Here is a 26,902-nt window from a genome sequence, read left to right on the forward strand (position 1 = left end):
TCCCCCAGCCTACAAGAAAAAATAAACCATGGAGGCTCTTCCCATACACATCCAAGCCTCCAGCTGGGACACAGTCACCACCCATGGCACAGTCACAGTTCTTACTGATCATCTGTCCTGGGGCAGAGCCAGCACCCCAGCTGGGGCTCAGGATCTGACTGCAGGTGGCTTTGTGCACATAAGTCTCCGGAAGAAGAGTCCGAGCCCCAAGGTCTCCCATACTCAGAAACCAAACAATACTTGTTTGCCATGGATATGGTCCTGTATTCCTGAGTTCTAGCCACTGCTGCACTGACACAGAGGGATGCTAATGATGTGTTTAGCATGCAAAAGTCTGGGGGAAAAGGCAGCCCCTAGCGCTGGGAGAGGGCCTAGGAAGGCTGTTTGGGTGGTTCTGGTGCTGGTGGCTGAGGGGAGGCAGTACATTAAATTAACTAGAACTCCTTGCTGGTTCCAGAAAGCACTGGGCTTCCTCTCTGAGAACTGGACCCTGCACAGCAAGCTGCAGGTGGCAGAGGTCGTGCAGAGACAGGCTCACAGTGCGGAACAGGACTATGAGGAAGTGATCCATTTGCTGGAAGCTGAAATTGCAGAACTGAAGACGGAGCTGGCAGGGAAGAAAGCAAAACATGTCTCTGAAATAGAGGTAATGCAACGCCTGAGCCTGTGAGGGCCTGCAAAGAAACTAAACAGACCAGTTAAACAAAACAAAAAAACAAACTCCTGTTCCCCCTCTTCTTTTGTTGTCCCCCACCACCACTACCTTCCTTTTTACAAAGGAAAATGAATTGTAGCACTTGCATTGATTGTTGTGTACAACAACAGGGCCAGTGTGGTCTTTTTGCTGTGTACAAGGCCAGCATGGTCTTTATGTATGTGTTGTAATTTGTATGACTTCCATTGTGCATTCCAAAAGGAAAACTTTCCCTAAAAAAAAGACAGACTCCAGCTAAAACTTTTCCTGATGACCACTGCTCCCTGCCACACTTTTGACATCCACACACCCTACTTAAGTTCACTTTTTTTTCCTCTTTGGCCACCCGTCTCAGCAAAACCTTATCACAATGCTAAGCCTGGAATGAGGTTCAAGGAAAGGCACATGGGAAACCTTATGGTTCTCACTAGCTCTGGCTGTTTTGGGAAGTTCTGCTGTTACCCTGGAAGACTGACTGTGTTCTTCTGTTCTTAGCACATCTTGGTGTAAGTCGGTGTTTCCAAAAGCCAGGACTGTGGTGTCACAACCACCTTTCTCTTCTTCTGTCTCAGGGGGACATTCAGGATCTGAAAAGGCAGTTGTCCCTGGCTGATAGCCAGTTACGAAAATCAGAATTCTCACGGAAGCGCCTGGAGATCTGCAATAGGAAGCTGCTCCTGTTTGTGCAGGTGAAGTACTGAACTGCCACCTGTGCTGATGGCACCACCCTGTCCTGTTACCTTCAGAGTTATTTTGCAAGTCCAGATCATTTCCTGGTTCATAAGCAAGAGCTAACTTTCTTCCGTCTCGTTCTAAAAAGACTCTGTTGGCTAGGAGAAACTCTTTGGGAGTGAACTCATGTACATACAAGCTGTGTAAGCACAGTGGTGCATTATTTGCCCTGTGTGACTCCTGTTGCTCTGCTGTCTAAGAGAGAGTCCCTGCTCACTCGTCCCTCTGACAGTCCCTCCTCTTCAGCAGAGCTGCTGGGGCTGAGGCTTGTTCAGAAATTCTGTTGGACCTGGTCTAAGCTGTGTTTTAACCTTCCCATTGTGTAACTGGACTGTTGCTTCTCTGGTTGTACAGCAAATGCAAACTCGAAGAGCAGTTTGCTTCTTCAGAGTCCCCCCCCCGCCCCGATTTTCTGTGGAATCACACATATAATTGCTTCAGCCATTTAACTGATTGTTCTTCCACTTCATTACCTGTATTGGGAATACAAGCTTGTGTAATTAGTAAACTGGCCAGCATGGCAAGCACTAGTATTCAGTATATCTGCTACAGTTGCTATTAGTCTATCTTAGGAGCTCCTGAAATCAATAGGAAACAGTGGAATGGAAGCAAGTATAGATGCTGTGTCCTCTGCTTTGGTGAAGAAAGAGTTAAAATATCTCTAGAACTGCAGCGCTAGGTACTGGTACACAAGCAGCTTGGTGCTAGAGTTTAGAAATGGATTTGACTTTACCCTATGGTCAAACATCACAGGGTTTGACCACTGGAGCAAAATATGTTCCTTTATATGTCCCTAAGTAATGTTTGAGAATTCACTATCCATGCATGGTAATGAGAGAGAACATGTGCAGGCACAATCCAGAAACCAGGGATTGTTAGTAGCGTTGATCATGGCCTCACTGAAATGTAACCTGCAAACTTATTCTTTGGAAGTGTGCTTTTATGCCGCATCTGGTATGTTTTAGTGTTGGTATTAATATGTGTAATTTAGATGTGTCTGTATATTTACATAGACTGTGAATGTTGCCTGTGTTGCAAAGAGCCTTGAGATGTTAGCTTCAAGGGCAATGAATAAGCAGAAGCTCACTACTGTCAGATTAAATCCGATCACCAGCAAAAACTCAGGGGTTTGTTCTCAGGTATTATTTATTTCTACAAGTTTGAAACCTTTTTTCCTTTTTTTGTTTTGTGGCAGAATGTTCACAAGGTTCTGAGCACATCCAGTCATTTACCAGACGAGAAGAGGTAGGAGTCAGCTTCTGGGAACTGAACAGAAACATGAAATGCCCTTTTTCGACCTTTCTCAAGGGAAGGTGATCCAGGCACTTCTTACCCAGAGTTTGTAATCATATTGTCCCTTTGGAAATGAAATCATTGTGAAAAGATGATCTGGAGGCTATTGGTGGATTGGTACTTGGAAGGCTTGGCCTCTTTCAGACTTTTTCTGAGCATCCTAAGTGAAACACTTCTCTGGTTAAGTTGATCTTGTTAGCAGAGATCCTGAGCAGGCTGAGTCAAAGCAGCAGAGCTGTGAATCTACCTGCTTTTCCTAATATTAGACAGTTTTTGACTTTAGAACCTAGTCCTTTTCTAACAGCAGTTACAGAAGCTGATAGGGTGCAAGCAAAGAGCAGACATGACTCAGATGCATAAATGGTTACAGAAATATAGGCTTTTGGACTCCTCCAAGCTGAACCTACCTCCTATCACCTGGGAAAAAATGTATCAGAACTCTATTATCAGAACTCTGTCTTTTAACCGAACTGATTGAAAGGTCACTGTCTCGCTGATAATGACCAGACCCTTAAGAAAAGCCAGTTTTTGAGAATGATGGTAAGGGGAAACAGATTTTAAATTTCCAAGATGGTTATTTCTCAGATAATGAAGGAAAACACTTTTGAGAAATTTGAAGGAATACTTTGATAGTATATAACTACCTGTCTGTAACATAACAATGCAAATATGTCAAAAAGAGAATCTCCTGTGGTTATGAGATGAAATTCACTCCGAATGAAAGTTGTAATTTATATAGAATATCCTTCATGAGAGACAGGCCAGGATTTTCAATGATGATTTTAAAATAGAAGTATTGATGGTACTTTCCATATTTATAAGAGTCAACAGTGAAACAGAAGAGGATAAAACAGACGCAGTCTCAGATACATCTCTTCCATCTTCAGATCTTGTTGACCTTTTGCTATCAGAAGCTAAAGAACTGTTAGCACCAATCCTCTCCAACAAGGATGGTAAGCACTAAATTAACTAGAGAAGCCTGAACCTAAGGAAGTCTCAAAGTTGTCTATTGCTAGTGTTACTTGCAGTTTCCACCACCTTCCATATTTGCTTGCTATACCAGTTAAGACTCCAATAAATGTACTTGATTCTCACAGGCTAAATGAGATGTAATTTACACTCCACATACTCATGTGACTTACCTTTTGATCTGACATGCAAACATGTAGTGTAAGGAGTCAAAGGGTGTGACTTGTGCCCAGGGCCAGAAGAAAGGCATTTATCCAGAAAAACTAACAGGAAGGAGGGTTTCACAGAATTATAGAAATGCTGGTTGAAGGGGACCACTGGAGATCAGTAGTCCAGTCTTCTGCTCCGAGTAGGACTACTGCCCACACTAGATCAGGTCAGCGCTGGCTTTGTCCAGCCAAGTCTTGAAAATCTCCAAGGTTGAAGATCCACAGCCTCTCTGGATAATGTCTTTCAGAGCTGCATTATGCTCCATGTAAAGGAGTTTTCCCTAAAGTCCGCTCTGAACTTCCCAAGGTTCAATTTGTGGCCATTGCCCCCAGTTACATTCTCTGCCACTGCCAAGAAGAGTTTGGCTCTGACATCTTTGTAATTGCTATTGAACTGGTAGTGAGTGCTGCTAGATTGCCTCTTAGTCTCCTCTTTGCCAGACTAAATAAGCCCAGCTCCCTCAGCTTCCTCTCACAGGTTATATGCTCTAGGCCTCCCTTTGCTGGACCTTGTCCAGTTGCTCAATGGCCTTGAACCAGGGACCTGAAACTTGATACAGTATTCCAGATATGACTACACCAATACTGAGAGGAGGGGAATAGTAACTTCCCTGTTTCCTTGGCATATGAGTCTGTCAGCCCAGAATCCCTTCCACGCTCATATCTGTGGGTGGGAGAAAATCAGAGAAAAGGAATCTACCTCTGTGAGAGTCTAATGTAACTTTCCCCGTTTGGTATTTTGAGCTTAGTCTGTGGGCTGCAAACTTTTCTTGGCAGCAGTTGTTTGACCCCACTTGACTCTTTCCATGCAAAAGGAGAGTTTATGGTCTCCCCTTTGTCATGATCAGGTGAGCACACAGTCCCAAACGTGTGTTTAGTCTTTGCTCTTTGATACTATTCACCAGTTGAACATACTGCCATGACATTCTTGTGCTGCAGTCCTGCATTGCCTTTTCTCAAAGCACAACACACAGAATATAACTGTAGCCCTTAAGGAGTACTACTAATATATGAGTTTGTCAGTGTTTCCAGAGTCTCTGTATCTTTTCAATGTGCATTTCTTGTGATGTAGCAGTGCTACTTGTATTAGGGATGTTCTGTAAGCCTTCACTTGCACTTGGTTGTGTGCTTACGTTTGCAGCTTTGCCATGTGACTGGGACCAGTGCCTGCTTACTGAAGGAATCTCAGATTACAAGGAATAGGTGTCAAGACTGCCTTGGTTTGTAATTTTGACAATTCATATAATAAAGTCCTGTTTTTATTAATCAAAAATTTCCTTGACAACTCTTAACCATATAATCTAGTAGAAGCCTTCAGATGATCACGTCAGGGAAACAGACAGCAAGACACCTTAGTAGTCAGCAAGACCCTTCCTGCCCAGCACAGTGAAGTACAGTGTGAATTCCTAGATCTTTTTGCTTAGTTAATTTTGTTTTGTTTTTCTAAGATGTGTTTTTTTCCTTTGGGCTAGATGGGAATTTATGGTTCTATGGTTTGTCTAATGAACATTCTTCTAGACCATTGTGAAGTTCAGAGCATGGGAAAAATCCTCACTAACTGTGTTAATATCATATACCATGGAACCAAGACACTGCAGTCCCTGCCAAGGATAGTAGGACAATCATGGCTCCATTTGGGTCTTCATTCTCTTTATTCACTTAAAAGATTTCAGGGAAATTCTTATGCTAAACAGAACCGTATCCTAAAGATATCTGCTTAAAGGGCTTTTTTTTTTTCTTTTGGAGACCTAAATGTCTAATACTGCAGTGTTAGTTGATCACTTTCACTGGACCTTAAAATCTGCCTGCATGGCTTTTTCGTTAGGTAGAAAATAGACATTTGCAAACATGATTTCAAGGTTACAAAAAGCATTTTCAGACAGAACAAATGCTTGATGTCCAGTACAACCAAATAGCTATGCAAGATTTGAGACCTCCCCTTTTCCTTCCTTAATAACAAATCTTGTCTTCATGTCATGTTCTGTGTTCTTTTCCCAAACTACATAAAATATTTTTCATTTGCAGTCATCTTCATCAGAAGACTACGTGGCCCCCTCCTTCAAGCCAGAACAAGAATGATGAGCCACAGCCACTGGGTCCAACCAACGAACTGCCTGAGAAGCCTACATAAATCTCCCACAACTTTCTTGTGCTCAGAACTGTGCATATTCATAACACAGCTGCTCTGCTGGGAGATGGAAAGGACACACAACTGGTGGTTCAGCTTCCAGGCAAACCAGAGGGAAACAAGCTTTCTAACAGGAGACTGATTCTTCCTGAATAGCCACTGAAGACTTTCAGTAACCTCCCCTGCATGTCTACCTCCGAGTTATACAAGGCTATTTTCTCTTGGTTTTGCAGCTTTATAGGAAAAATGTTTTCAAGCAGATACAAATGCCTGGATTTCACTGGCAGCCTTTTAGAGTTTGTATCCTGGGTAGTAAGAGGAGCATGAACTTAACAAGGGACTCAGGGGTCTCAAACAGATTCCTTTTGGTATTTCATATGAAAAACCAAAGTACATTTAGTGACTATAATAAAAGCAGTTTAATCTGTAGTGTCCTGTTTTGGGATAGGTACTTTTCTTTTTATTTATTTTTTTTTGTATAGCTTATCCCAGCTGCTTGACGTGGAAAGTACCATCCCAGCTACTCCTTGGAGAAAGGGGCCAGAGACAGCCATACGCTACCAATGATGTAGTATTACTGAACACCAAACAGTCTTTGGAACACAGAGGGCATAGTGAACATATTTAAATACAGGCCCAAGGTGTCACTTGGAAATTAGATACACAGGATGCAAGACTGTATGTGGTTAGCAATGAACGTGGTAGAGATCTGAGATGAACATGAGGTCTGGAAAATAAAATGAAAATGCTGCTTACAAGGTGTTTGCTTTCTGAGCTGGGTTATCGTTGCAGTTCATCTGAGATGAATTCCATGCTTGATTCATTCTTTCTCTTATTTTGGCAGCTAGTAGCAAGATACATTGAGATGTTACAAGAAAATGCAATATATTCTAGCTTTCACTCAGAACTTGGTACTATTACTTCAAATTTCCTTCATGAGGGTTCAAAGCCTGTGGATCCTTTATATGCTAAAATAAAGGCCTAGGAAGACTTGTGACAATAGCTAATATCTACTATACTTAAATCACTATGCTGCTAAAATATCAACAGGGTGGTGGAATTTCACAGTCATAAATAGCTGGTCTGAAATTTAATTTCATAGTTCACAATAAATTAAAATCTTTTGAATATATCCCTCAGAATATAAATTAAAGGACTTTTAAAAGGAAACATAATTCTTTGGACCATTCATGAGGCATTCTCCCAGGAAAAAGATACTTTAAAAAATATTAATATTCTTGGGGTGCCCTATGGTTAATCATTTTTTTACCCAGCGCTCTTTCCATGGAATGATAGTACTTACTGATGTTACTTGTGGATTTAGTCCTATGGCTTTGTTCTCGTGTATTATATAAACAGGGCAAAGCTGCAAGACAACAGGAAAGAAAAGTGCATAGAGCAAAATTCAGTCTCACCAGTTTGGCGCACTCTGTCTCTGTAAAAACATCTCCAGTTCCCCTGGGGTTAGTATGGCAATACCAACCTGCCGGTAGCAATGCATCTTTAAAAGTATTCAGTCAGAGGTGTTCCATCCTAGGAAGATGTCTAAAAGCCTTTGCTCCCCACACTAGCCAGAGGATATTACAAAGAATATTTTGGGAAGCAGCAGATCTTCAGATATATTGTTACATATACCCAAAGGCATCTGAGAAACCTAATAGAAAAGGGAAAAGTTATGGGGAAAACAGAATTATTTAGGCCCAGTCTGTTCTTGTGGAAGTTAACAGGAGTTTTGCTAATGACTCCAACAACCATGGAATTACATCAGTGTATCAGTATTGAACTCCACCTCCCTGAGTGCTGGAACAGTACAGCCCAGTGGGGTCTGGCCTGCCCCGGGGATCAGCTACATGATCTGAAAGAGAACATATTTGATGCTCCTTCCATTGTCAAGTGATTTGTCTTTTCATGTCCCAAGAAAGAAGATTTTTGTATGAAAGTATCGCAGTGTGTCAAAGCCTCGTCGAAACAAGCCTGACAAAGCCCAAATGTTATGCAGGTCATGCAAACACATGGCAAAGGGTGGAAACAACCAGTTGCTGATCCAGGGCCACTGTATTTTGTGCATCCTGAGCTGTCTGCTAGAAAAAGAGCTGTGAAGATTTTAGCCTTTTAAAAAGCCTAGACAATCCTGTGTTCTTAGCATACTGGCAACCTCATTGGAAAAGAAAGCATCCAGGTTCCTACTAGCCAGAACATCCAGCATTGTGTACATTTTGCTTTTCAATGTAGTCAAACTTTTTAGCTTGTTTACATTATTTTTCTTAGTACCATGTTAAGCTCATCATGTTCCTTTTGCCATTGCTTCAAGCACAGAAAACTTTCCATCTCCTATTAATAGCATTGTTGCTAACTGCTATCTTTTTAGAGAAATGTTGAAAGCTAAGGTATGATGAGAATTGTGCTCCTGGAGGTGCTGCTGATTTTGGTGACCTAGAATAACAAATCTATGTCATCATTTACTCCCAGGCAAGCTGATTTAGGCAGAACTCAGCTAGTCACAAAATGACATCTTCCCATAGAGCTACCAAGAGGCAAAAAGGAACGAACAGCACAGAAAGAAAAGTCACAGAACATGGTATTTAGCCAGAATGCATTTTATTTACACAGGGCCTGTCTGGCACTCATAAAGAGCTAAATTCCATCATCATTTGCAATATCATAGTTTGCTGGTGGAGTTCTGGAGATTTGCTGCTGTCACAGCATGTTATATCTTTGTAAGAGAGCCCCAGCATGTCCTAATAGAAAGGAGAAGAAGGAGAAGTATTTCTGATAAAAATGAGAGTCTTGGATGGTAGTAGATCTCACTGAGTGGTTAAGATGGAAAATGGCAAGTATTTTACGAGCTGCAAGGGGAAATGCAACCTATGCTAGTAAATGGGTGTAATGGACTGTGTTCAACACATCGCATGTGTATAAACTCATGACAATGCATTTAAAGAACATCAGTGCAGTCAGCTGTTCACTTGTAAGTTTTGGGTGTAAAGTATCACTGACCTGATGTTTTTATTTTGCATTTTTCTTAAGCAAGGCAGAAATTCATTTTTCACCTGTTGGTGGGCCAGAGGGTGGGAATCCTTTTCCTCTAACAAAATAAACCAAAACAAGATAGGAATATTGAACTATTTTAACATATGCAAAAAAGGGAAGCTTGGGCAGGTAGCCACCTAGGCATTATCTTGAAAGGTGAATGTAGCAGAGAGCCATTAGCACTGTTTATCTGCAGTCTGATGAGTAAGGTAACTGAATCTGCTGCAAGATGTGCTGGACTGGAGCTCATTAGATCTCCATTTCCATCTCTGCCAGTGATCTCTGCCATTTCACTGTGTGACCTTGGGCAGCACGCTTCATCTCAGTTTTGCACCAGAAAAATGGAACGGACAGTGCCAGCTTACCTCTGAGTGACATAGGGAAGGCAAATCTTCAGGGGACCACAGTACATGGACTTGACCTTCTAGTACAAATGGATCTGGAGAATGGTGTGGAATGATCTGTTGCTGTTCTGCGTTTTCATTGAAGAAACCCTCAAAATCTTTACTTTTGCTGACTCTTAAAACAGCAGGCTGAACTTTTACTTAGCTTTATAAAACAGAGCTAAGTTAAGTGCTAGAAAGGTTCTCTTGAGAGATGTGTTTCTCATAGTGGAGGTGAAAACTAACCCTGAACACTGCTGCGGAGTAGATTGGCATTTCTGTTCCCAGTGCTGGAGGCTGCAGAGCCTCCTTTTTCTCTCAGCCCCATTCACTGACACTGGCTGGACAAAAGCCCAGGTCTAGAGAGTGGAAATAACACTTCTACCCTGCTTTAAATATGGCTCTAAAAACCAGGTGAACTTTGCTGCTGAATTTTTAAAGAGACTCTTTAATGTTTAAACAATGCTGATTTTCTAAGGTTGTTAAACACATGTGAAAGGGGACTGGAAAGTGACTTAAGTGTGACAATGCAGCTAGGACTGGGCTGTCTGCGTGATGCTACTTTTCCATGACACAGTGATCTTTCTCTTGCACAGGGCTGAGGCTAGCCCAGCGCTTCCAGGACAGACTTGTGAGTTTGCTGGCCTCACTGACTACAGCACTGCCACAAACCTCCTTTGCAGCTTCTTCAGAGGACAGCTGCTTTGATAATAAGCATTCATGCACGTAAAAAAGCATAGGGCAAACCACTCCCACACTTCTCTCCACCTGCCGTAAAATACAAATAACAATACCATGAACAAACCCTACAAGTTCTTCTTTTCAGCACATGATGCACTGGATTTTTCTGCCAAATTTTTCAAGTTCACCCCCACAGATCAGGGAAGAAAGCTGGAGAGGAAGAGAATTTGCAGTGAAAAGCCTTCAGTACTGGGGAAGTGGAGGTGAACGGTAACCACAGGCCAGACATCGTTCCTGGTGAACACTCTAATTTTTAACTACAGAGACCAGCCTGTGCCGGGCTGCTATGTGCCGGACTTCCTTTTGAATGGCTCCCATGAGAAATACCAAGCACTGAACGCCATGCCTTGAGGCAAGCATCCAGTCCGGGGTCAGCTGATGGAAAAATTGGGCGCGCATCTTTGCTGCAACTCTAACAGCATATTCCTCCCTTTCAAGTGTAAGGAAAGGAGGACATGGGCACCGCACATAGCAAGGGGTTTCTCTTGGTGGTGATAAAAGGATAGAGAGCTGAAATGAAGAGACTTCATGACATTTGGGAATGCCAGGAGAGAACTGCCTCTCTGACAGGGGAAGAAGTTGCATGTTGAAAGTGTGAAATGCCAAGGTGGTCTTCTGGCAGCAGGAGAGGATATATGTTGGAAAACGGGAATGGCAGAGCAGGGCTGCCTACCAGAGGAAAGGATGGAATGGGCCTCTCTGCAATCTTGACAAGCTTTTATGACTAGAACAGAAGTAAAATTACCGCTGTTGGGTCGCAAAACTGTAATGGGTTGGTGTAGGATTTGTAATAATGGGGTAGAAGTTGTATTTTATTTCCTCGTTTATTCTTCCTTTCTTCCTCCTCTAAGGAAATTTAACAGTGATAGAGGTATTTCTCTGAAAAAAGTGATGTTTTGGATGGGAAAAGACAACATGTATTTATAAAGTAAATTTAGATGCTGTGGGCCTTGGATAACGTTGTGGTTCTCAATGCCTGGCAGTTGTATGAAGGCCTCTAGGAAATGCCAGCTGCTGTGAATTTTCAGGCAGGAGCTTTCAGGCTGTTTTGCCATTTGACAGCTCTGCGGAGCCTCTGTTTACGGAGCGCTGCCAGGCTGGCCTCCTCTCTGAGATAGCAGAACACTTCAGGAAATATTGCCGATCAGAAATAGGAGCACAGCTTCCTGAAATGCCCGCTCAGATAAGGGGACATTCGACAGCTGGACGTGATAAGGAGGCGGGAAAATAAAAAGCAACAGTAAATGTGAGCATGGTGTTTTCAATAACATCTCCCCAAGTGCCAGCTGGTCCCTTGGGAAGTTTTGAAAGCAGGCTTTGAAGGTGCAAAGCATTCCCAGGCTGGTCTCCCACCTCCCTCTCCTCTGCCCTGGCACCAGGGCTTACAGGAGCAGCGCGCTGCCACGCGCTGCTCCCGCTCCGGTGTGCCATGCACCGGTCCCACTGCCTGCCCGCGCGGCGGCTGAGCCTGGCACGCGAGAGGCGGCGGCGGGGGAGCCCTGTTCGCAAGGAGGTCCCACCAGGCGACGTCGCCTCTTGGCGACGACTCCCTGCCGCGGCCCCTTTCCCCAGCACGCGGCCGGCCAGACCCGCTCTCGTGGCGTGTCCTGCAGCACGGGGCGGGTGGCACCTCCCTCGGCTTCGTGCAGCACTCCCAGAGATTACGTAGAAAAAAAGCTGAGAGGTCAGAGAATCGCCTCAAAGTGAGCGTGCAGCGCTCTGGGTAATCACACTCCATGCAGCAAACCAGCGGTCTGCGCCACGCACTGAGAAAGCCTAGGGAAAGGTGAGTACATACACTAGTGGGACAGCTCCTGAAGCCCTAAACCCAGGTGCGATGAACAGGATGTCGGTCCGTAACTGACTCCTTCCACTTAGTGCTTAAACCGGTTCATTCCTCTCAGCGTCAGTGCCAGGGTTTGAACCTCCTCTGGCAGGCGGCGGCGAGGCGGCAGCTCCGGGGGCACCTGATCTTTTAAGGCAGGCAACTGATACACGTTAAAGCCTCCTAAGACGCCTGAATTATTGTGGCTGAGCCGGTGTGGCGAGCCGAGCCGAGCCGAGCCGGACCCGCGGCCGCTGCCTAACGGAACGGTGACGCCGCGCCGCTTCCCGCCACCCGCCCTCTCCTCAGCGCCGCGCGGCGAAATGGCGGCGGGGGGGAGGGGCGGCAGGGGGGCGCACGTGCCCGGGCGGGGCGGGGGGCGGGGCCGCAGCACAATGGACAGCGCTCTGCGGCGCCGCGCGCCGCCGGGGGGGCGGGGCCGGGCGGCGGGGGCGGTGCGCGCGGCGGTTGAAGGCAGCGCGTGGAGCCGGCGGCGGCCGTTGGGGGCGGCGCAGCGGGCCGGGGCCACCGCCGCCGCCGCCGCGCTCGGCATGGGCCCGGCCGGGCTCCGCCGTGCTGAGCGGTGAGAAGGCGCGGGGGCGGCCCGAGGCGGGCTGGGAGGGGGGGGGGCGGCGCGGAACCCCGCTGCGGCGGGCCCGTCCCCCCCGGCTGCCGTGCGCGGGGCTCGCCGGGGGGCGGCGGCGGCGCCCCGCCGTGTGCCCGGGCCTCGCCGGCGCCCTCCGTGTGGCGGCGGGGGCGGCGCCGGGGGCCGGCGGCGCCGGGAGCCGTTATTCCTGCAGCTCCGAGAAGCTGAAAGGGAAATTTAGTCATAATCCTTAGGGGATTAGAGAGCGCGGGTAAAAGCCGAGTGGTGGCGAGTGGCGGGCTTAAACCCCGAGCAGTCGCGCTGCGAATCACTTCGGGTTTATCTAAAAACCCACTTTAAAGTTTTGCTGGTTCCTGCCCTACTTAGCGGAAGTTGGCGGCCGTTTAATCTCTTGCTCCCTGGCTCTCCTCGCTAAAGCTTGATGACAGCTTGCTGCGTAGTGGGCTCGTGCGGTCGCGGTCGCTCCTGCGAAAGCTGGGGAGGGCTCGCGGGCGTCGGCGGGGCCGCGCCTGCCGCAGCCGTGTGTGTGGCTGCGAGCACTTGTAGGAGCGCAGCGCTGCCCCGCTGGGCTCGGCGAGGGGCTCGCACGGGAAATACCAGCCCCACGATAAGCTGATCCTTCGTTCGGGCTAGCAGTGCGCGGTCCCCGTTGGTCCTGCAAACTAGCTGCTCAGCTGTGCTGGGATACCTGGCTGGCCCTCCAGTATTTGTGAACTCGAAGGCTGACCCCGGTAAGTCACTGCAAATCTACCGATGTATTTGGGTCAGCTTCTGTATAAAACTCAATTGGCTTTGGGGTAGGGTTAAACCAAGCATGTGCTGTTATACTCTGGGTCACTTGGCTTAACTCCTCCAAGTAGCAGAATCAGTTTGCAGGCGGTGTGAGAAGGGGATTGCGCTGGCAGCACCACTGGCGCCTGGCTGGGGCTGGCAAGCACACCTGTGTGCAGCGTGCCAGTGTGCAGAGGAAATGTGCCTGTGAACTTTGCATGGGGCGAGCTGGGACTGCTCTGTGCTGGCGCTCTGTACCGATGTGAAGGCACCTGGCAACTGGACCTACTCTTGTTCTGTATGTTAAGGTGAACCAGAGCAGGTTTCCATTCTTAAGTCTAATTTAATGACTGTTACATGCATACTGGCATGTTGATGGTTAAGAAAGCATATAGCATCGTTCCCTATGGAAGGGCAAGGAGAAGGATGTTTCTTTGAGACTGGCATGGGAGAGGAATGAGACTGTTTCCTTCAAGAAAGATTGTCTACTGCTGCAGGTTGCTAAATTTCAATTAGCATTTAGCATGTGGCAGTGTAAAAGGACAATCATGCTTCTTTGGCAAGAACATCCACTTAAGTATGAGATGAAAATGTGAAGGTATTGAGCACGAAGCTTATTTTGCCACATAGACGGAGGACATGGCTAACTTCCCACAGCTTCAAGAGCAGACTGCTGCATGCTGTTCCTTTTTCCTCTTCCCCTCTCAGCCAGAGAAACTGTTCCTTATTGTCTTGTAAAGAACATGGTGAGTGTTGTTTGAATGTTTTTGCCTGTCTTTTGATTATAATCAACAACAGGACTCCAGGCATCTCTGCAAGGTGTAAAAAGAGGAGGCCAGGCACACAACAGTGTGCTGCCTTAAAACTCTTCATATTCCTTCACTCCCCACACCATAGACATTTCTTAGGTGTAAGATGGAACAGGAAGATCAAATCTCTTTGCCTGAGAAGACTGTCTACTTCTAAAAGATACTAAAAGCTTCTGCCTGTACTATTTTGGTACAGAAGACTTGAGAACAAGTTCTTGACTCATGTGAAAGAGCTCTAATAAATATCTTGCCGCTTGGTATCATCTTGCTATTATATGTGCAAAGCATCAGCTACTGTGTCAACATCTGCCTAAGTGAAAGGTGTTTAAGGTGGAGAAAACATCACACAGCTCTTCTTTCTCTCCGTGTTGTCTGCAGTGTTGCCTTATTTGGGGGGGGAGGGGGGAAGACCACAAGGCCTGAAGAGCCTGCCTTTCGTAACTTTAAATACCAGCTCCACGGGGTGCTGCAGCTAGCTTTCATGTGTCCTAGTAGAGTAGAACTTGAAGTCTGAAACTCCAGTATTTTCAGCAGTGCTCTGTTCCCCCCTGCCCCACCCCCAAGAAAAAAACAAAAACAAAAAACCCCACCACTGCTCAGTTCTTCTCTTCCAGCTGAAGAGAAGCCACCGCAGGTGGGAGAAGTTACTGAAGTCACTAGATGCCGAGTTTCACCATCCAACATGCAGTACTAATGTAGAAAGAGTTGAATGACTTCATACTAGGCTGGCTGAGAAGCAAGGGTGAGGGGGCTTTGGTTCAGGGCTTTGATATATGTTGTATATTCATATATAAACCCAATTTCTTGTTTCCAACCAACTGTCTGTACTCTGTCAAGTATGTCCCTCCTACAGATAACAATGGAATAAAAGTTAAACATATGTAAAATCTCTCAGGTACATAATGAATGATTCTAAATAAAATGGAAACATGCAGTTAATATTACTGCCTCTATTCCCCTTGCCGTGTGTGTAGTGACGTATACATTGTATTCCTTGTGGGAGCCCTCGCTCTCTTCAGGCTTAGCTAATATGTAACAGTAACTCTGCGTGCTGCATTTGCATCATTTCTCATTAAAACCTCACCTTTTCTCTGAAATGCTACCAAAGCTACAGCAGGCAAATGTATATGCAGCCAGGGGTTCATATACTTCCAATTTACAATAAGCCTGCCCTGCTTCCCCCAGTATCCTGCCAGCTGGTGTAGCTCAGGCTTGTAATTAACTCACTGCCTTCTAGGGTTCGGTTAATCTGTGAATCGCTGTGTGGATTGTAGCAAAAGGGGCACGTAGGCCAGCTGGACTCTGCAGGGAGCTTCAGACTGTTGACTCTCCGTCCAGTTGGCATTGCAGTTAGTGTTACTGGATGCTTTATGAAATGTGGTAGCTGCCACTGTTCTATGTATCCAGGCGTGCAATACTTCCAAACACTTCCAATGTCTAATTGAGATATTAAAATGATTAGCTAGATACATTGCTTCAATGCATTAGCTGCTCTAGCTTCTCTTAATTTTTGAAACTGAACTGGGCTTGGCCAGCTGAGATCATGGTCTTTCCCAACTTTCCCAGTGAATGGTTATAGGTCTTCCTCTTGATGTGGATTGATGGTTATAAGTGATCAAGCTGCAGTTTAGTGTGTCACTGCTCTTCAGCTGAACTGTGTTTGCTAATATGTGATTTTAGCCAGATGCAAATACAAAGCAGAGGAGGTAGCCTGGGCCACTGTAGAGGCTGGAGTGGTGTGATGGATAGTTGAGGAGCAGCCATATTCTGTAGGTGTGTAGCTTCCTTCTGGCTTTCTTTACAAAGTGGTTGAACACATCTGTTTGTAATTTGAGTGGAGTACATGAAATAATTTTTAAAACATGTCTGTCTTTGTAGTTCTAAAGCTCTGGAGGATGCATGTTGTTAGCTAACATGGCTTAGCTGGCCAGTGGTAAAACCTGAAATCTTATCATTATCATTGCTAATCATGTATGTGTATCTGTGTGCACAAACAGCTACCTTTCACTGCCTTCTCTTTTTTTCAGATGTTCTAGCTGGAGTCCCCCTTGCTTTGAGAAGCAGAATGGCTTTCTCACAGTCCTGCTCTGAGAAGAGGGCATAACAGGTCAGCCACTGCACTTTCTCCAAGGCATAAATGGTTTTAGGGCATGTTTGAGTTAACAGCTATCTGTCTTCCGCAGCTCCTGTGGCTACAATAGTCTCTGGCCCTTTTTCTCCAACCTCCCTCAGCTAGGGAAATAGGGTTCAATAAAGCTGTGGAAAATCTGGTATTGCAGCTCCCAAGTAGAAGGCAAACTCATAACTGGTAGCAAGATCACAGCAAAATGTTTGACTAGGCTTCTCTTGCTGTATTTGCACTTACTTGGAAGGTTCCCGCACAGCCTAGGTATCGCGGTTACATAATCATATTACAGCGTTGCGTTACAAGGTGCCCCGTGCTTCTGTTGGCTCGAGTATCTGTTACATGATAGCAGCCTGGGCTTCCTGGGTGCTTGCTTGCCCCTGCTCTGTTCACTTCAGTTTGAGCTGGATGCTCTACTGATGCGTTCTCTTCTCTGTTTACTTGTTCTGCGTGGACTGGCTTTTAGTACCAATGAGACTCTCTGAGATCCAGCAAGGCCTGACCATCTGATCGTGAGACTCATCTACAAACATCCCCATTCTCAGGTACCCAAACTTTTTAAAGCTTTTTTTCCCTTTCCCTTGCTTAATGCTTAGATTTTCCTGTATAATAGTGTTTTGCAGCAGTCTTCCTGGAGGAAAATATGTCGCTGTTTTTGTCTTTAATTCATCTTTCAGCTCCAGTTTTTGGCTTAAAATGTCAGGGATAAGTTGTCTTTTGCTCTGTTGAGTTCAGTGCTACACTGCATCATGTTGCCAAGGGCTGTCTGCTTCGCGGTGGAATCTGAGTGGGGTGGAATCAGTGTAATGTCTCAAACCAGCAGCCCAGTCTTTTGTGTTTCTGATGTTTGTAGATGGTATTAATAGGGGCAGCATCCTAAAGGACTTACAGAAAGCAGCTTAAGAACATTTTAGATGTTTTACATACTTCCTTCAGATGCTGATATTGGTGCCTGCTTGAGGGTTAAAACCCCAGCAAAAGAGTCTGAGGGAGGAATCCTGATGAGAACAGTGAGAGGTGGTTAGGAGAAATGAAATGCTGAGAACTGAATTGTTACCATTACATGCAGTTATTTTCCTAGTTCAGCTGGAAGCAGTGGGCATCCAGTCAGTGGGATGTGATTGCTAGCTAAGCGTCAGGCATGTTCTCTAGGCATGCTGTTTCCTTTTTCTTTCTTTTAGTGGGGTTAAAACAGCTGGATGCTACTGTGTGCCCAAAAGCATTTAAAATGCTAACAAAGAGGAAGCCAAGGCTTAGCACTGGAAACGGTTGCAATATAAGGGATTTTGTATGGTGATATCAAACAATGCAGAAAGGAGGATAAAAAAATCACCATTTAAGTTTAGCAAGCCCTCTGAGAGGCTTCCTTCTCCAGGGTGCAATCAGTTGATTCTGACTTTACATCTCTGTTTTGTGCTTTATTATCATGAGTTTTGTTTAAGCTCTAAGTGGAATTCACTGCAATAGTGTTGGGAAGCAGCAAAGTACGGTATTGTTTACTGGACACAGCACTGGGATTGCAGGCTGTGTTTCATTCTAAGTGACACAGGGCAAGATATCTTCCCTAATATGTTTCCTCCTCCCTAGCTGTGAAAAAGACTTAAGGCTTCTAGTAAGGTCTGTAGGTGAAAATTGCTAGGACATGTTGCAGTAGAGTTATGTTTCCGATAAAGGATCTAAAATCTGCTGTTTTTTTTCTTTTACAGGTGTGTAGTAAAAATGGTGCAGAAGTACCAGTCCCCTGTTCGGGTCTACAAATATCCTTTTGAGCTCGTCATGGCAGTGAGTAACACTCAGCATTTCTACTTCTCTCGCAGCTAAGGACTGCAACCTCTGTCTTATTTGACATAAGGCAGTGGGAGGTGGGGAACTGCAGTTTTGGCTAGTATGTCTTTATGGCAATCTTTTGGGTACATTGTGGGAACAGAGGTTTAATTCTTGTTATCTTTCATCCTTTATTCAATTCTTTGTGAAAAATCAGAATAAACATCTAAATATTTTAATAGCCAGTTTAATTAGTAGAGGAGAAAAAGAAACCTTCCATAACATGCAAGAGTAATATCACAAAGAAGGAAAAAAATGTAACGTTTGGGTGAATGGGGTTAGACAGTTTGTGGTCAGACACTGTCTTTGCATTGTCACAAAATACCATTTGGTGTAGAATCTCTTGATCTGAGCAAAAATGATTAAAAAGTGGTAATGAGATAGCTTTGGCCTGAATATTTTTGGAGACTCTCAGTTTTTCTCATCCTGGTCAGTATGGTAGGATATCTGTATCTAGAACTCAATTCTAAATCACACTGAACTTCTTGATTTTGTTAAAAATGGGAAATTTTTGGAAAAAAATCTTCCATATTGTTCTTCCCTGTTCACCCCATGATTGAAATGTTGGGAAATCTCTCTCTAAATTTTGTAATTTCCAAAAGAGGCTTCAGGGCTGCGATTGAAATTCTTCCACTGGTGATGCGGAAAGTTAATGTGGCCATGTAACTTCCTTAGACAGGTACAGTTGGAGGGCATATGTGGTATTCTGGACTTTGTCACTGTTTTTCAAGGTGTGTGCCAAATATTCTTCTGAAGGGCTTGCTCCTTGTATTTCAAGGGCAGCACTGAGCATTTGGGCCTATATCTCAGAGGTTTGCATACAGATTCTTGCAAGGCTTTGTTTTGTAACTTCTGTTGAGCATTTCAGTCCACTCTAGGATTCCCTGAGGCTTGGTACTTGAGACTTTTGTAGTCTGCTGCTTTTTCCATTGTCTTCCTTCCTCGTTGAACATGGACAACAATTTTCTTTGGTCTGTTAGGGATCAAGAATGAAGATGAAAAGCTATAGCCTACAGATAGTTGAAATCATCCCCATGAGTGGAAAGGAGAGCCTGACTTGTGCTTTGTGTGTCTCTTGACAACACTACCTCTTTTGGGTTCCTGGGAAGTCAGTGCCATAAGATTTGTTTATCCAAAACAATCTCTAGTCTTCTATTTCAGTAGTTAAAACTGGATGAGAGTTTCTTTGTTTGGGCCAAAGTGTGTGTGCACCCCAAAGACAGCAGCACTCCCTCAGCTAAGAGTAGTTGCCATTCACCTTAATACTTTCCGATTATCAAAATAAACACTTTATTTTTGATGCTTGGATTTTCTTCCCTTTTTTTTCACTTTTTCCCCTCTTTCCAGTCTTGTCTGAGTTTGCAGTGGTTGTTTAACAGCTAAGCCGGTAACTTGCTGTAGATATGGGTGCAGCCTAAGGTTGCACCCTACCTGCTTGTGTTAGTGAAACTTTTCTGGGTATGTTCTTTGCTGTCTTAGTGTAGCCTGTCTTAGAATAAGATAGCAATGCTTGTTATGAAGATACCAGTAGACTTTGCTGTATACATAGCTCTCCGCATTTCTACTGTCTAGATTAGTAGGATAACCCTAACACCAGATGCCCAACAATAGATTGGCTGCTAATACAGGAGGGTGGGTTGCCTCTAGACAAATCCTTTGTAAGCTTGTTAGCAGAATACCTAAAGGCCAGGGTTTGATGGGTTTATTTTTCAAGTGGTTTAATTTTATATGATTTCAGTTTATTTGCTTTCAATTTTGGCTTTTTGACATGATAGAACTCATAATTCCCTGGAGTTTCAAGGCTGGGATTGTAAATGCCATCTTTTTGGTGTTGAGCAAACTTGAACTCTTATTACCTTAGCAAAAGTATTAGTTCTCTTTCTTATGTAGATTGTTACTTGTGCAAGGTCACCCAAAGGACTGCATGGTGGAGTAAGGAATTGAATGTAGACCCCTTGGTCCCACTCTAATGTCCTGTTAAAACCATGTGTTCACAGTAGGATTTGTTTTATTATCAGTACTGATGTCGTAAATACTCTGAAGACAGTAGTGCTCAAATCTAGCGGCAGTTCATGCAGGCCGAGTTGAACGCAGGCTTCTTTATTATATTTGGTATGTTTAGATGGAGTCTTCCCTTTGTGTGGAGGCAGTGCAAATTTCTCAGAGCTGTCAAGTGCTGCTGTCAGTTGCTGGAAGTTTCACATGGAACGTAGGCGTACAGTGAGGCTGTTTTGCTCTTGAGCACATGGTATTGCTGTTAATCTGCCTCAACATAAATCTGACAGCAGCTTCCCCACTACTGGGAACCTTGTATTCAGCTGCTTTCATCTTTTCCCCTCAAATGCTTTGTGCAAACCTTTGGAATGCCATGATCTCATACCCTGGTTTATGAGAGGAACCCAAAGCTCATGTGGGTGATCACAAGACACCTCCACATTTTACAGGTCTCTGTGTCCTCTTCAGCTTGATATTCCTGTGCTTGTTTCCTCATCTGTTTGATGGGGAGGGTCATCATATCTTCTGTGGTCTGTTAGACTGTGTGTCATGAGGTGTGTGTTAGAAAAACTATTTTCCCCCAGTACTTCTGGTGTTTGGGTCACACTGTAGTAAATAGTGTGTGTATCTCATTCAGTTATGAGGATCTGAGAAATAGGATCATCATAGCCAAATGAGCCAAGCAATCCATTGCATCCTGACCTTATTAAAGCACATAGTGTTTCCCATGCCTTTCGTTCAGCCCTACCATCAGGAATATGATTTATTTTATGGGCTTCTCAAAAGTGCATGTTTGTGCAAACTTATCCGCTAGACAGCATGAGGCTGTGCTTAACAGATGAGCCAGTGCTTTTACTGGTAATATGTTTGTTATATTGGGTCTCTGCATAATTGCCTATGAATTTACACTCTGCTGATTACTAATACTTCTGCAGCTTGCATTCTGACTTTCACAGGCAGTAGATTTGACGTATCTTCCCAGTCTTTCATAACATACATCCCTTCTTGGTCTCTTTGCTAGACCTGTGCATCCGAGGAATTAAAAAGGAATCAACTTAGCAAGTCTCTTTTGGCCATTTAGGAGTTTTGAATTTTTTCTCTTCTTCTGCCCCTCCCCCCCCCTTTTTTTTAAAAAATATGATCTTTCCACACCTGTCCAAATTCACAGTGGTCATTTTCACATGCTTTGTTCCTAATCTGCATTCACACTAAAGGACTGCAAATATTATGCTCTTCAAATTATAACCAGTGCCTGACATCTTTATCCCACATACTTGAAAAGAACCTTGACTTTTGTTATGCTTTATCTTCTCATGTTTTTCCTTTCCATTTGATTTCTTTTTTTGTTTCTCCTTTTAATTGGAGCTGTTCTCAAACGAGTTCTCCAGCCAAGTTTGTGCCTCTGAGGACCTGATCTTATGTTCTCCTCAATTAGATCGGCAAGTCTAAGATTGCACACCTCCTGATTTTACTTTAGAGCCAAGTAATCCCCAAATGCAAACGCACTTTTTTTTTTGATATAGTATTCGTGTTGCAGTTTTAAAGCTAAAGTTTTATACTAAAAATGTTATAAAGAGGGACAAATCTGGAAGGAGGGATATTTCTGCCAAATAGCTCATGAGCGATAACTTGTTCTGAATGATGCAAATTTTTGTGAGCCCTCTCTGACATAGGAAGATAAATCATTTGATTTGGGTGAGCAAGTCCAAAATGCATAGTCATATAGGAAACAGCTTGCTAAGCTAAGCTTGCGTTTTTGATATCATTCGTTACCAATGAATTATTAGGTCAGATAAAATAGTTTTAGACTGAGACTCAAATTGGGGAGTTTTGTTCCCGTTAATTTTAGTAATGCTCTCCGCCCTTTACACTTGCAATTGACATTATCTGCCATTTTGATGTACTTTATAGTGTACCCTAATTTTTCTTAGAATGCTTCTTAATACTACAGAATCTGAATCCCCCTTAGGAACTCTCACATTGTCTTCTGTACTTGGTGTGCAGTTTGAACTGCTGCAGTAGTATTGTAAATGAGGAACTCAATGACTGCGCTTCTGTTGGTTTTAAATGTGCTGAGAGGACCAAGCAATGCACTTCATGTTCAGCTGTTATTGCTACTACTGGAAATTTCTGGTTTCTGTTGAGTGCGAGTGGTCTTTCTGCACAGGGTGGTGCCAAGGGAGAAATAGTATAGGATTCAGATCCTGGAAAGGGAACGTTGTACTTGTGGATTTCATACCTTTAACCAAAATGTACACATAGACAGCAGTGGCATATGTTTCTCACTCCACTGGTCAAATGGTGCTATTCAGTCTAAGGTGCTTCTGCTATGGTCTCCAGCAAAGTTGCATGCAATGATGATTTGGGATGGGGTGTTGTTCTGTGAGCATGTCTGTGGCTTGCAGCCTTTGTGTGTCTCAGACATCCCTTGGAATGTCCAGTAGATCTGCTAGATCATGATTCACCCACTTGTGTTGGTCTGGAAGTGGAAACTTGGCTGTAAAAGGTCCTGGCTTGCCACCTGTCCTTCCAAACAGCTCTATGACTCTCTTCTAGCTTTGGTAGCAATTAACCGCTCTTTGCATTTAATTGATCTAGAGTTCTTGATTTTTCAGGTAAGATAAAGTAGGAAATTAATGGAACCAGGGATGGTGTATGCTTCTGTTTCTTAATATGGCTTGAATGTCACGGTCACTAACAAGCTGGGCGGCAAGTTTAGTTCAGACTACGATGTTGCAGTTTTATCCAGACTCAGAAACTACTTCACATGGAACTGTTAGTAGAAAATATTCCTCTCCATCTTCTTAACTCTCATCCCATATCCCAGGATCATAGCCCATCAAAAGCAAATACTCCATGGTCTCTGTGTGAGATGTTTTTATTTTGTTGTTTTGGGTTTTTTTTTCCTCACGTGCCCAGCCCTGCTGAGGCAGTCTTGCTGATATTCACTGGATTTGTCAGGCATCCTTGCTCTTGCCCCAAAATAATCAACCAGCACGCAAGCCTTGATTACACTGGCTATTTGTAAATTGGTGAAGCTGCTTTGAAGTCAATGAAGCTTTGCTTGTTTATACTCATTGAGGATCCGGCCCATAGTACATGTAACAGTTAAACATCCAGTACAATTAAAATCAAAATGCATCTTATTTCACTATCTTGCCTGTGCTCTTTTGTGCCAAAAGTGATAGGGGGCTTGCATATGCAGCCTGGTTGAAAGCAGCTTCTTGCTATGCTAGCTGTCAGGATTAGCTGTGGGAGGAATAACTCTGAACACTGAGCTACAGGTCCTGACAATTGGAACTTCTTTCTGTTTACCTTTTCAAAATGATTTTTATTTATGCCTTTTCAGCATCAGCATGTATCATGTTACAGATGTTAGATTTTTTAGTAGCTTTATTTGATGACTGCTTCCTGTCACATCTAGCATATTGGTAGTATAAAGAGACTTTAAATCCTGATGTACTGTGCATGCTCAGCTCTCTAATGCTGTGGTGTCTTAAAGGATCAGTGTTTCACTGATTGGTGCAATGGTTGTTTGGCAGTGGAGTCTCTGAGCCCTCTTGTGCCAGGTGATGTAGACACCAGAGTAAGCCTAGTTCAAACAGCTTGCAGCATGCATCAGTAACAGACAAAATGGTGGGTGAAGGGAGTATAATGCACAAGCAGAATGATGACTAGCAAGGAGCATGTTGGTTCTGTGGGTTTGTTTAGAATGACAGGTTCAATATGCATGTTCACAGCACATCCAGGTATCAAGACTGCTGCCTTGCTACATAAGACTTGCAGATTGGCTGTTTAGGTCAACTACAGTTCAATATTTTACAGTGCTTACAGCACAAATATATCACAATATGTATTTTGGAATTTCTACATACTTAATAGTAATTACAGACTGGAATATCCCAGTCTGAAATTACAAGCTATTGTCGTTATTCTAAGTAATATCCCAGACTGATTTTTATATAAAGAAAAGTGGAGTCTTGGCTAAAATATTTGATGCTGGTTTATAGCCTCTGCTTTCAAGGTTGGGCCCTGGTAAAAAGAAGCACCCTTGCTGCAGGGAGAACAGAGCAGTTTCTGGCAGCTGGAATCCCTCTGAAGCGGTAATGATGGTGTGGCTGTGCAGAGCAGCTGAAGGGATTGCAGTGGAGCTCCAAGTGCAGCATCTGGGGGAATGCCAGGGAGGAGGTGCCTGCAATGACCTGCTACCCACAGCGTCTTTGGATTTCTGCAAATGGCATGCAGTAGTGTTTGGCAGCATGTGGCCTGCATGCCCGGTGCTCCTTTGGCTCCTTTGGAGCTGCTCTGATGTAGATAATGACACAGTTTTCAGATCCTGTCTGAAATGGTATTTCTGGTTGACAATATGCTAGAGATTGAGAGAGAACCAAGATGCAGGGGGGAAATTTTTTAAAGTAGTTATTCTTTGGTGTTCCATCCCTGTCAAACATAGTATACATGAAAGAGAACTATCTACTCACTTTAGCAGGGTTGTTAGATATATAGAACTTGCCTCCTGAGTGCAGACAAATGATCTTTGGATTTGGATGCTGTCTTCAACCATGATCTGTGCCAGGTATTTTAAAGGAAGGCAGCTTCCCTTGTTTCCTCTCTTTCTGCTGTGTTTTGAAAATAATATTTGTTGTGACTGGCAGAAGTTACTGGGTTAACATTTTGTACACTTACAGAAGATCTAGTGTTGACTCAAGACATGCTGTTTCAGTGTGACTTGATGGTTTGAGACCACAGGGTCAAGATACAGTATAAACATCACAACATCTTACTGCTGAGAAACATTTGGCAACAAAAGTCTGAAGGTGATGATCCCCATGTCAGCTGGGGAGACTCTTTACAGCTGTACTTGCTTGTGCAGACCTGCCACCTCCTCCTTCCAATATTAAGCACAATGAGAGTGAGCATTAGTCAGGCTGAGCAAATAGCTGACATTTCTGTTGAACTTATGGTGTGGGATATTTCCCCTCCAGTGAGTAGAAAGTGTTTGGTAAATGCTGTGGTAATTTACCACAGCTACTGGGAGCAAATAGAAGTGTTTATTCATTCGGAGTTCTAGCGAACACCTGCTGGCAACATTTGTACACCCTGGCCTGCTTAGTGTATGTTGTGGGCATCATGCAAGTCTCTTCTTTTATAGTTTTGCTTTGTCAGTTCTAAGACTTTATTTGCTTGGAAAGAATGTTTAGGAAAGGTTGGTTTGGGCACAATGCGTAGATTTGGAGATAAGATTTACAGCAATTCTGTCATTCAAGGAATCTGTGTAGGGTATTTCCAGTTTTCTTTAATCATCTTCTCCAGCTGCAAAATGGAGGCTTGTTGCATTAAAGTAGGATGAGTAGCATCTCAAGCTTAACCTGATCAGTGCAGTCTAGTGCTAGAATGGAAGAGCTCCAAAGCTGTCATTCAATGGCACTCCAGCATAGCACAAGGAGACAAAGTGTAGCTTCAGGTGTCACCAATGCCTTGTATTTCAGTGGTGCCTAAAGGACCCTTTTCTATTCTACAGAATGTATTAACGCAGAAGATAGTCCATGCTCAACAGTTTATTATCTAAAAGACCTGAGAAAATTTAGAACCAGCATCAGTTGTTAAATCTCAATCAGCATGCAGATGGTTTTTTGGATTTATTTGGTTTTTGTTTTGTTTTTTTAACTTTTAAGCACAGTGGCCTGTCCAGCAGCTTCTGGCAATGACAAATTGTCCTGCCAGCCACTAGGGACTACTTTCTGAGTCAGCCTTTTTGATTTGAGGTGATTCATTGGGCAGTCTGTGTTTGACATAATGCTTGCTTGTTGTGTTTTGCTCTTCAAGGTTGTAGTCACCTGAGGTGTCTGCTTCAATGCCTGCCTTGTTCAGTGCATCTGTCTCTACCCACAAGGGGGTATGCAAATGTGTGCAACTAGCTGGCAATAATTCCTGGATAAGGCATCGCTTCCATGGGTATTTGTAAAGGCCAGTGCATTCTGTGCTGTTCGTGTCTTGAACTGCTCCCTAAGTTTCTCCTCTCTAGTAAGCAGCAGAGAATGCTGTAGCAGAATAGCTTGAGTAGGATAATATTTTTTCTCAGGCAGGAGATCAGACACGTTGGTGATTTCCTGAGTTAGCTGTGTGCAGCTGCAGTGCATGCCCTGGTTTTAGTAGGTTTGCTGTGTCACTTGGTTGTGCTTGTATTGTAGTAACCAGCTGGTGCTCTCTGAATTGTTTCTTTCACCAAATCTGAAGAAATGAGGCAGATTATTGGCTGTAGTCCAGGGAGAGACAACACTAGGTCAATGTTTATATCTAGGGTTCTGAGGTCCAGTGAGCTTCTCACTGGCAGATCGTTTTCTTATTCCCAGCAAAGGTATTTTTCTCAGTCCCCAAAGAATTTTATGCTATTCTGCAGCTGCTTTGTATCCCCTTAAAAAGGTGTTATCTTCCCCTGACTTCAGTGCATTTTTATACCCCAAATATCTGATCCCTCCCCCCTTCCTATTGTTCCATGTGTATTTTGTTTTGTGCTGTCTGTGAGTAGCAAGAAATAGGTCTCTGTTCTAGCCATTATGAAGGAAATGGGTTATTACATCTGGTGGATACATATACAGGCCCTGTGGTTCCCTTCAACACTTAGACTAAGTAGTGGAAGGGACTGCTGGGTGAAATGGTTGCTTCTTGGAAGGCTACGTTCTGAAAACACCTGGATCTGGAGAGAGATTTATGTATTACTAGAGCTGCTCAAGAGCTGGTCAAAATCCATCCACTTCTACCTAGCA

General features: G+C 44.0%; 2 protein-coding genes across 2 annotated transcripts in view; both read left to right on the forward strand.

Moving 5' to 3' along the window:
• The window catches only part of LOC106500004 (syntaxin-binding protein 4-like), a 38,617-nt gene extending 33,517 nt beyond the window's left edge, over positions 1–5,100 (forward strand). Inside the window, exons 16-20 of the mRNA XM_013961669.2 lie at positions 458–646; positions 1,267–1,383; positions 2,622–2,671; positions 3,542–3,672; positions 5,039–5,100. Of these exons, the coding sequence (XP_013817123.2) occupies positions 458–646; positions 1,267–1,383; positions 2,622–2,671; positions 3,542–3,672; positions 5,039–5,100 (549 nt within the window). The remainder of the gene's footprint in view (positions 1–457; positions 647–1,266; positions 1,384–2,621; positions 2,672–3,541; positions 3,673–5,038) is intronic.
• Positions 5,101–18,026: 12,926 nt separating this feature from the next.
• The window catches only part of SEC14L5 (SEC14 like lipid binding 5), a 33,924-nt gene continuing 25,048 nt past the window's right edge, over positions 18,027–26,902 (forward strand). The window contains exon 1 of the mRNA XM_013961667.2: positions 18,027–18,098. Coding sequence (XP_013817121.1) covers positions 18,036–18,098 — 63 coding nt within the window. The 5' untranslated portion in view covers positions 18,027–18,035. The remainder of the gene's footprint in view (positions 18,099–26,902) is intronic.

Source organism: Apteryx mantelli, chromosome 16, assembly GCF_036417845.1.
Source record: "Apteryx mantelli isolate bAptMan1 chromosome 16, bAptMan1.hap1, whole genome shotgun sequence".
Taxonomy (NCBI): domain Eukaryota; kingdom Metazoa; phylum Chordata; class Aves; order Apterygiformes; family Apterygidae; genus Apteryx; species Apteryx mantelli.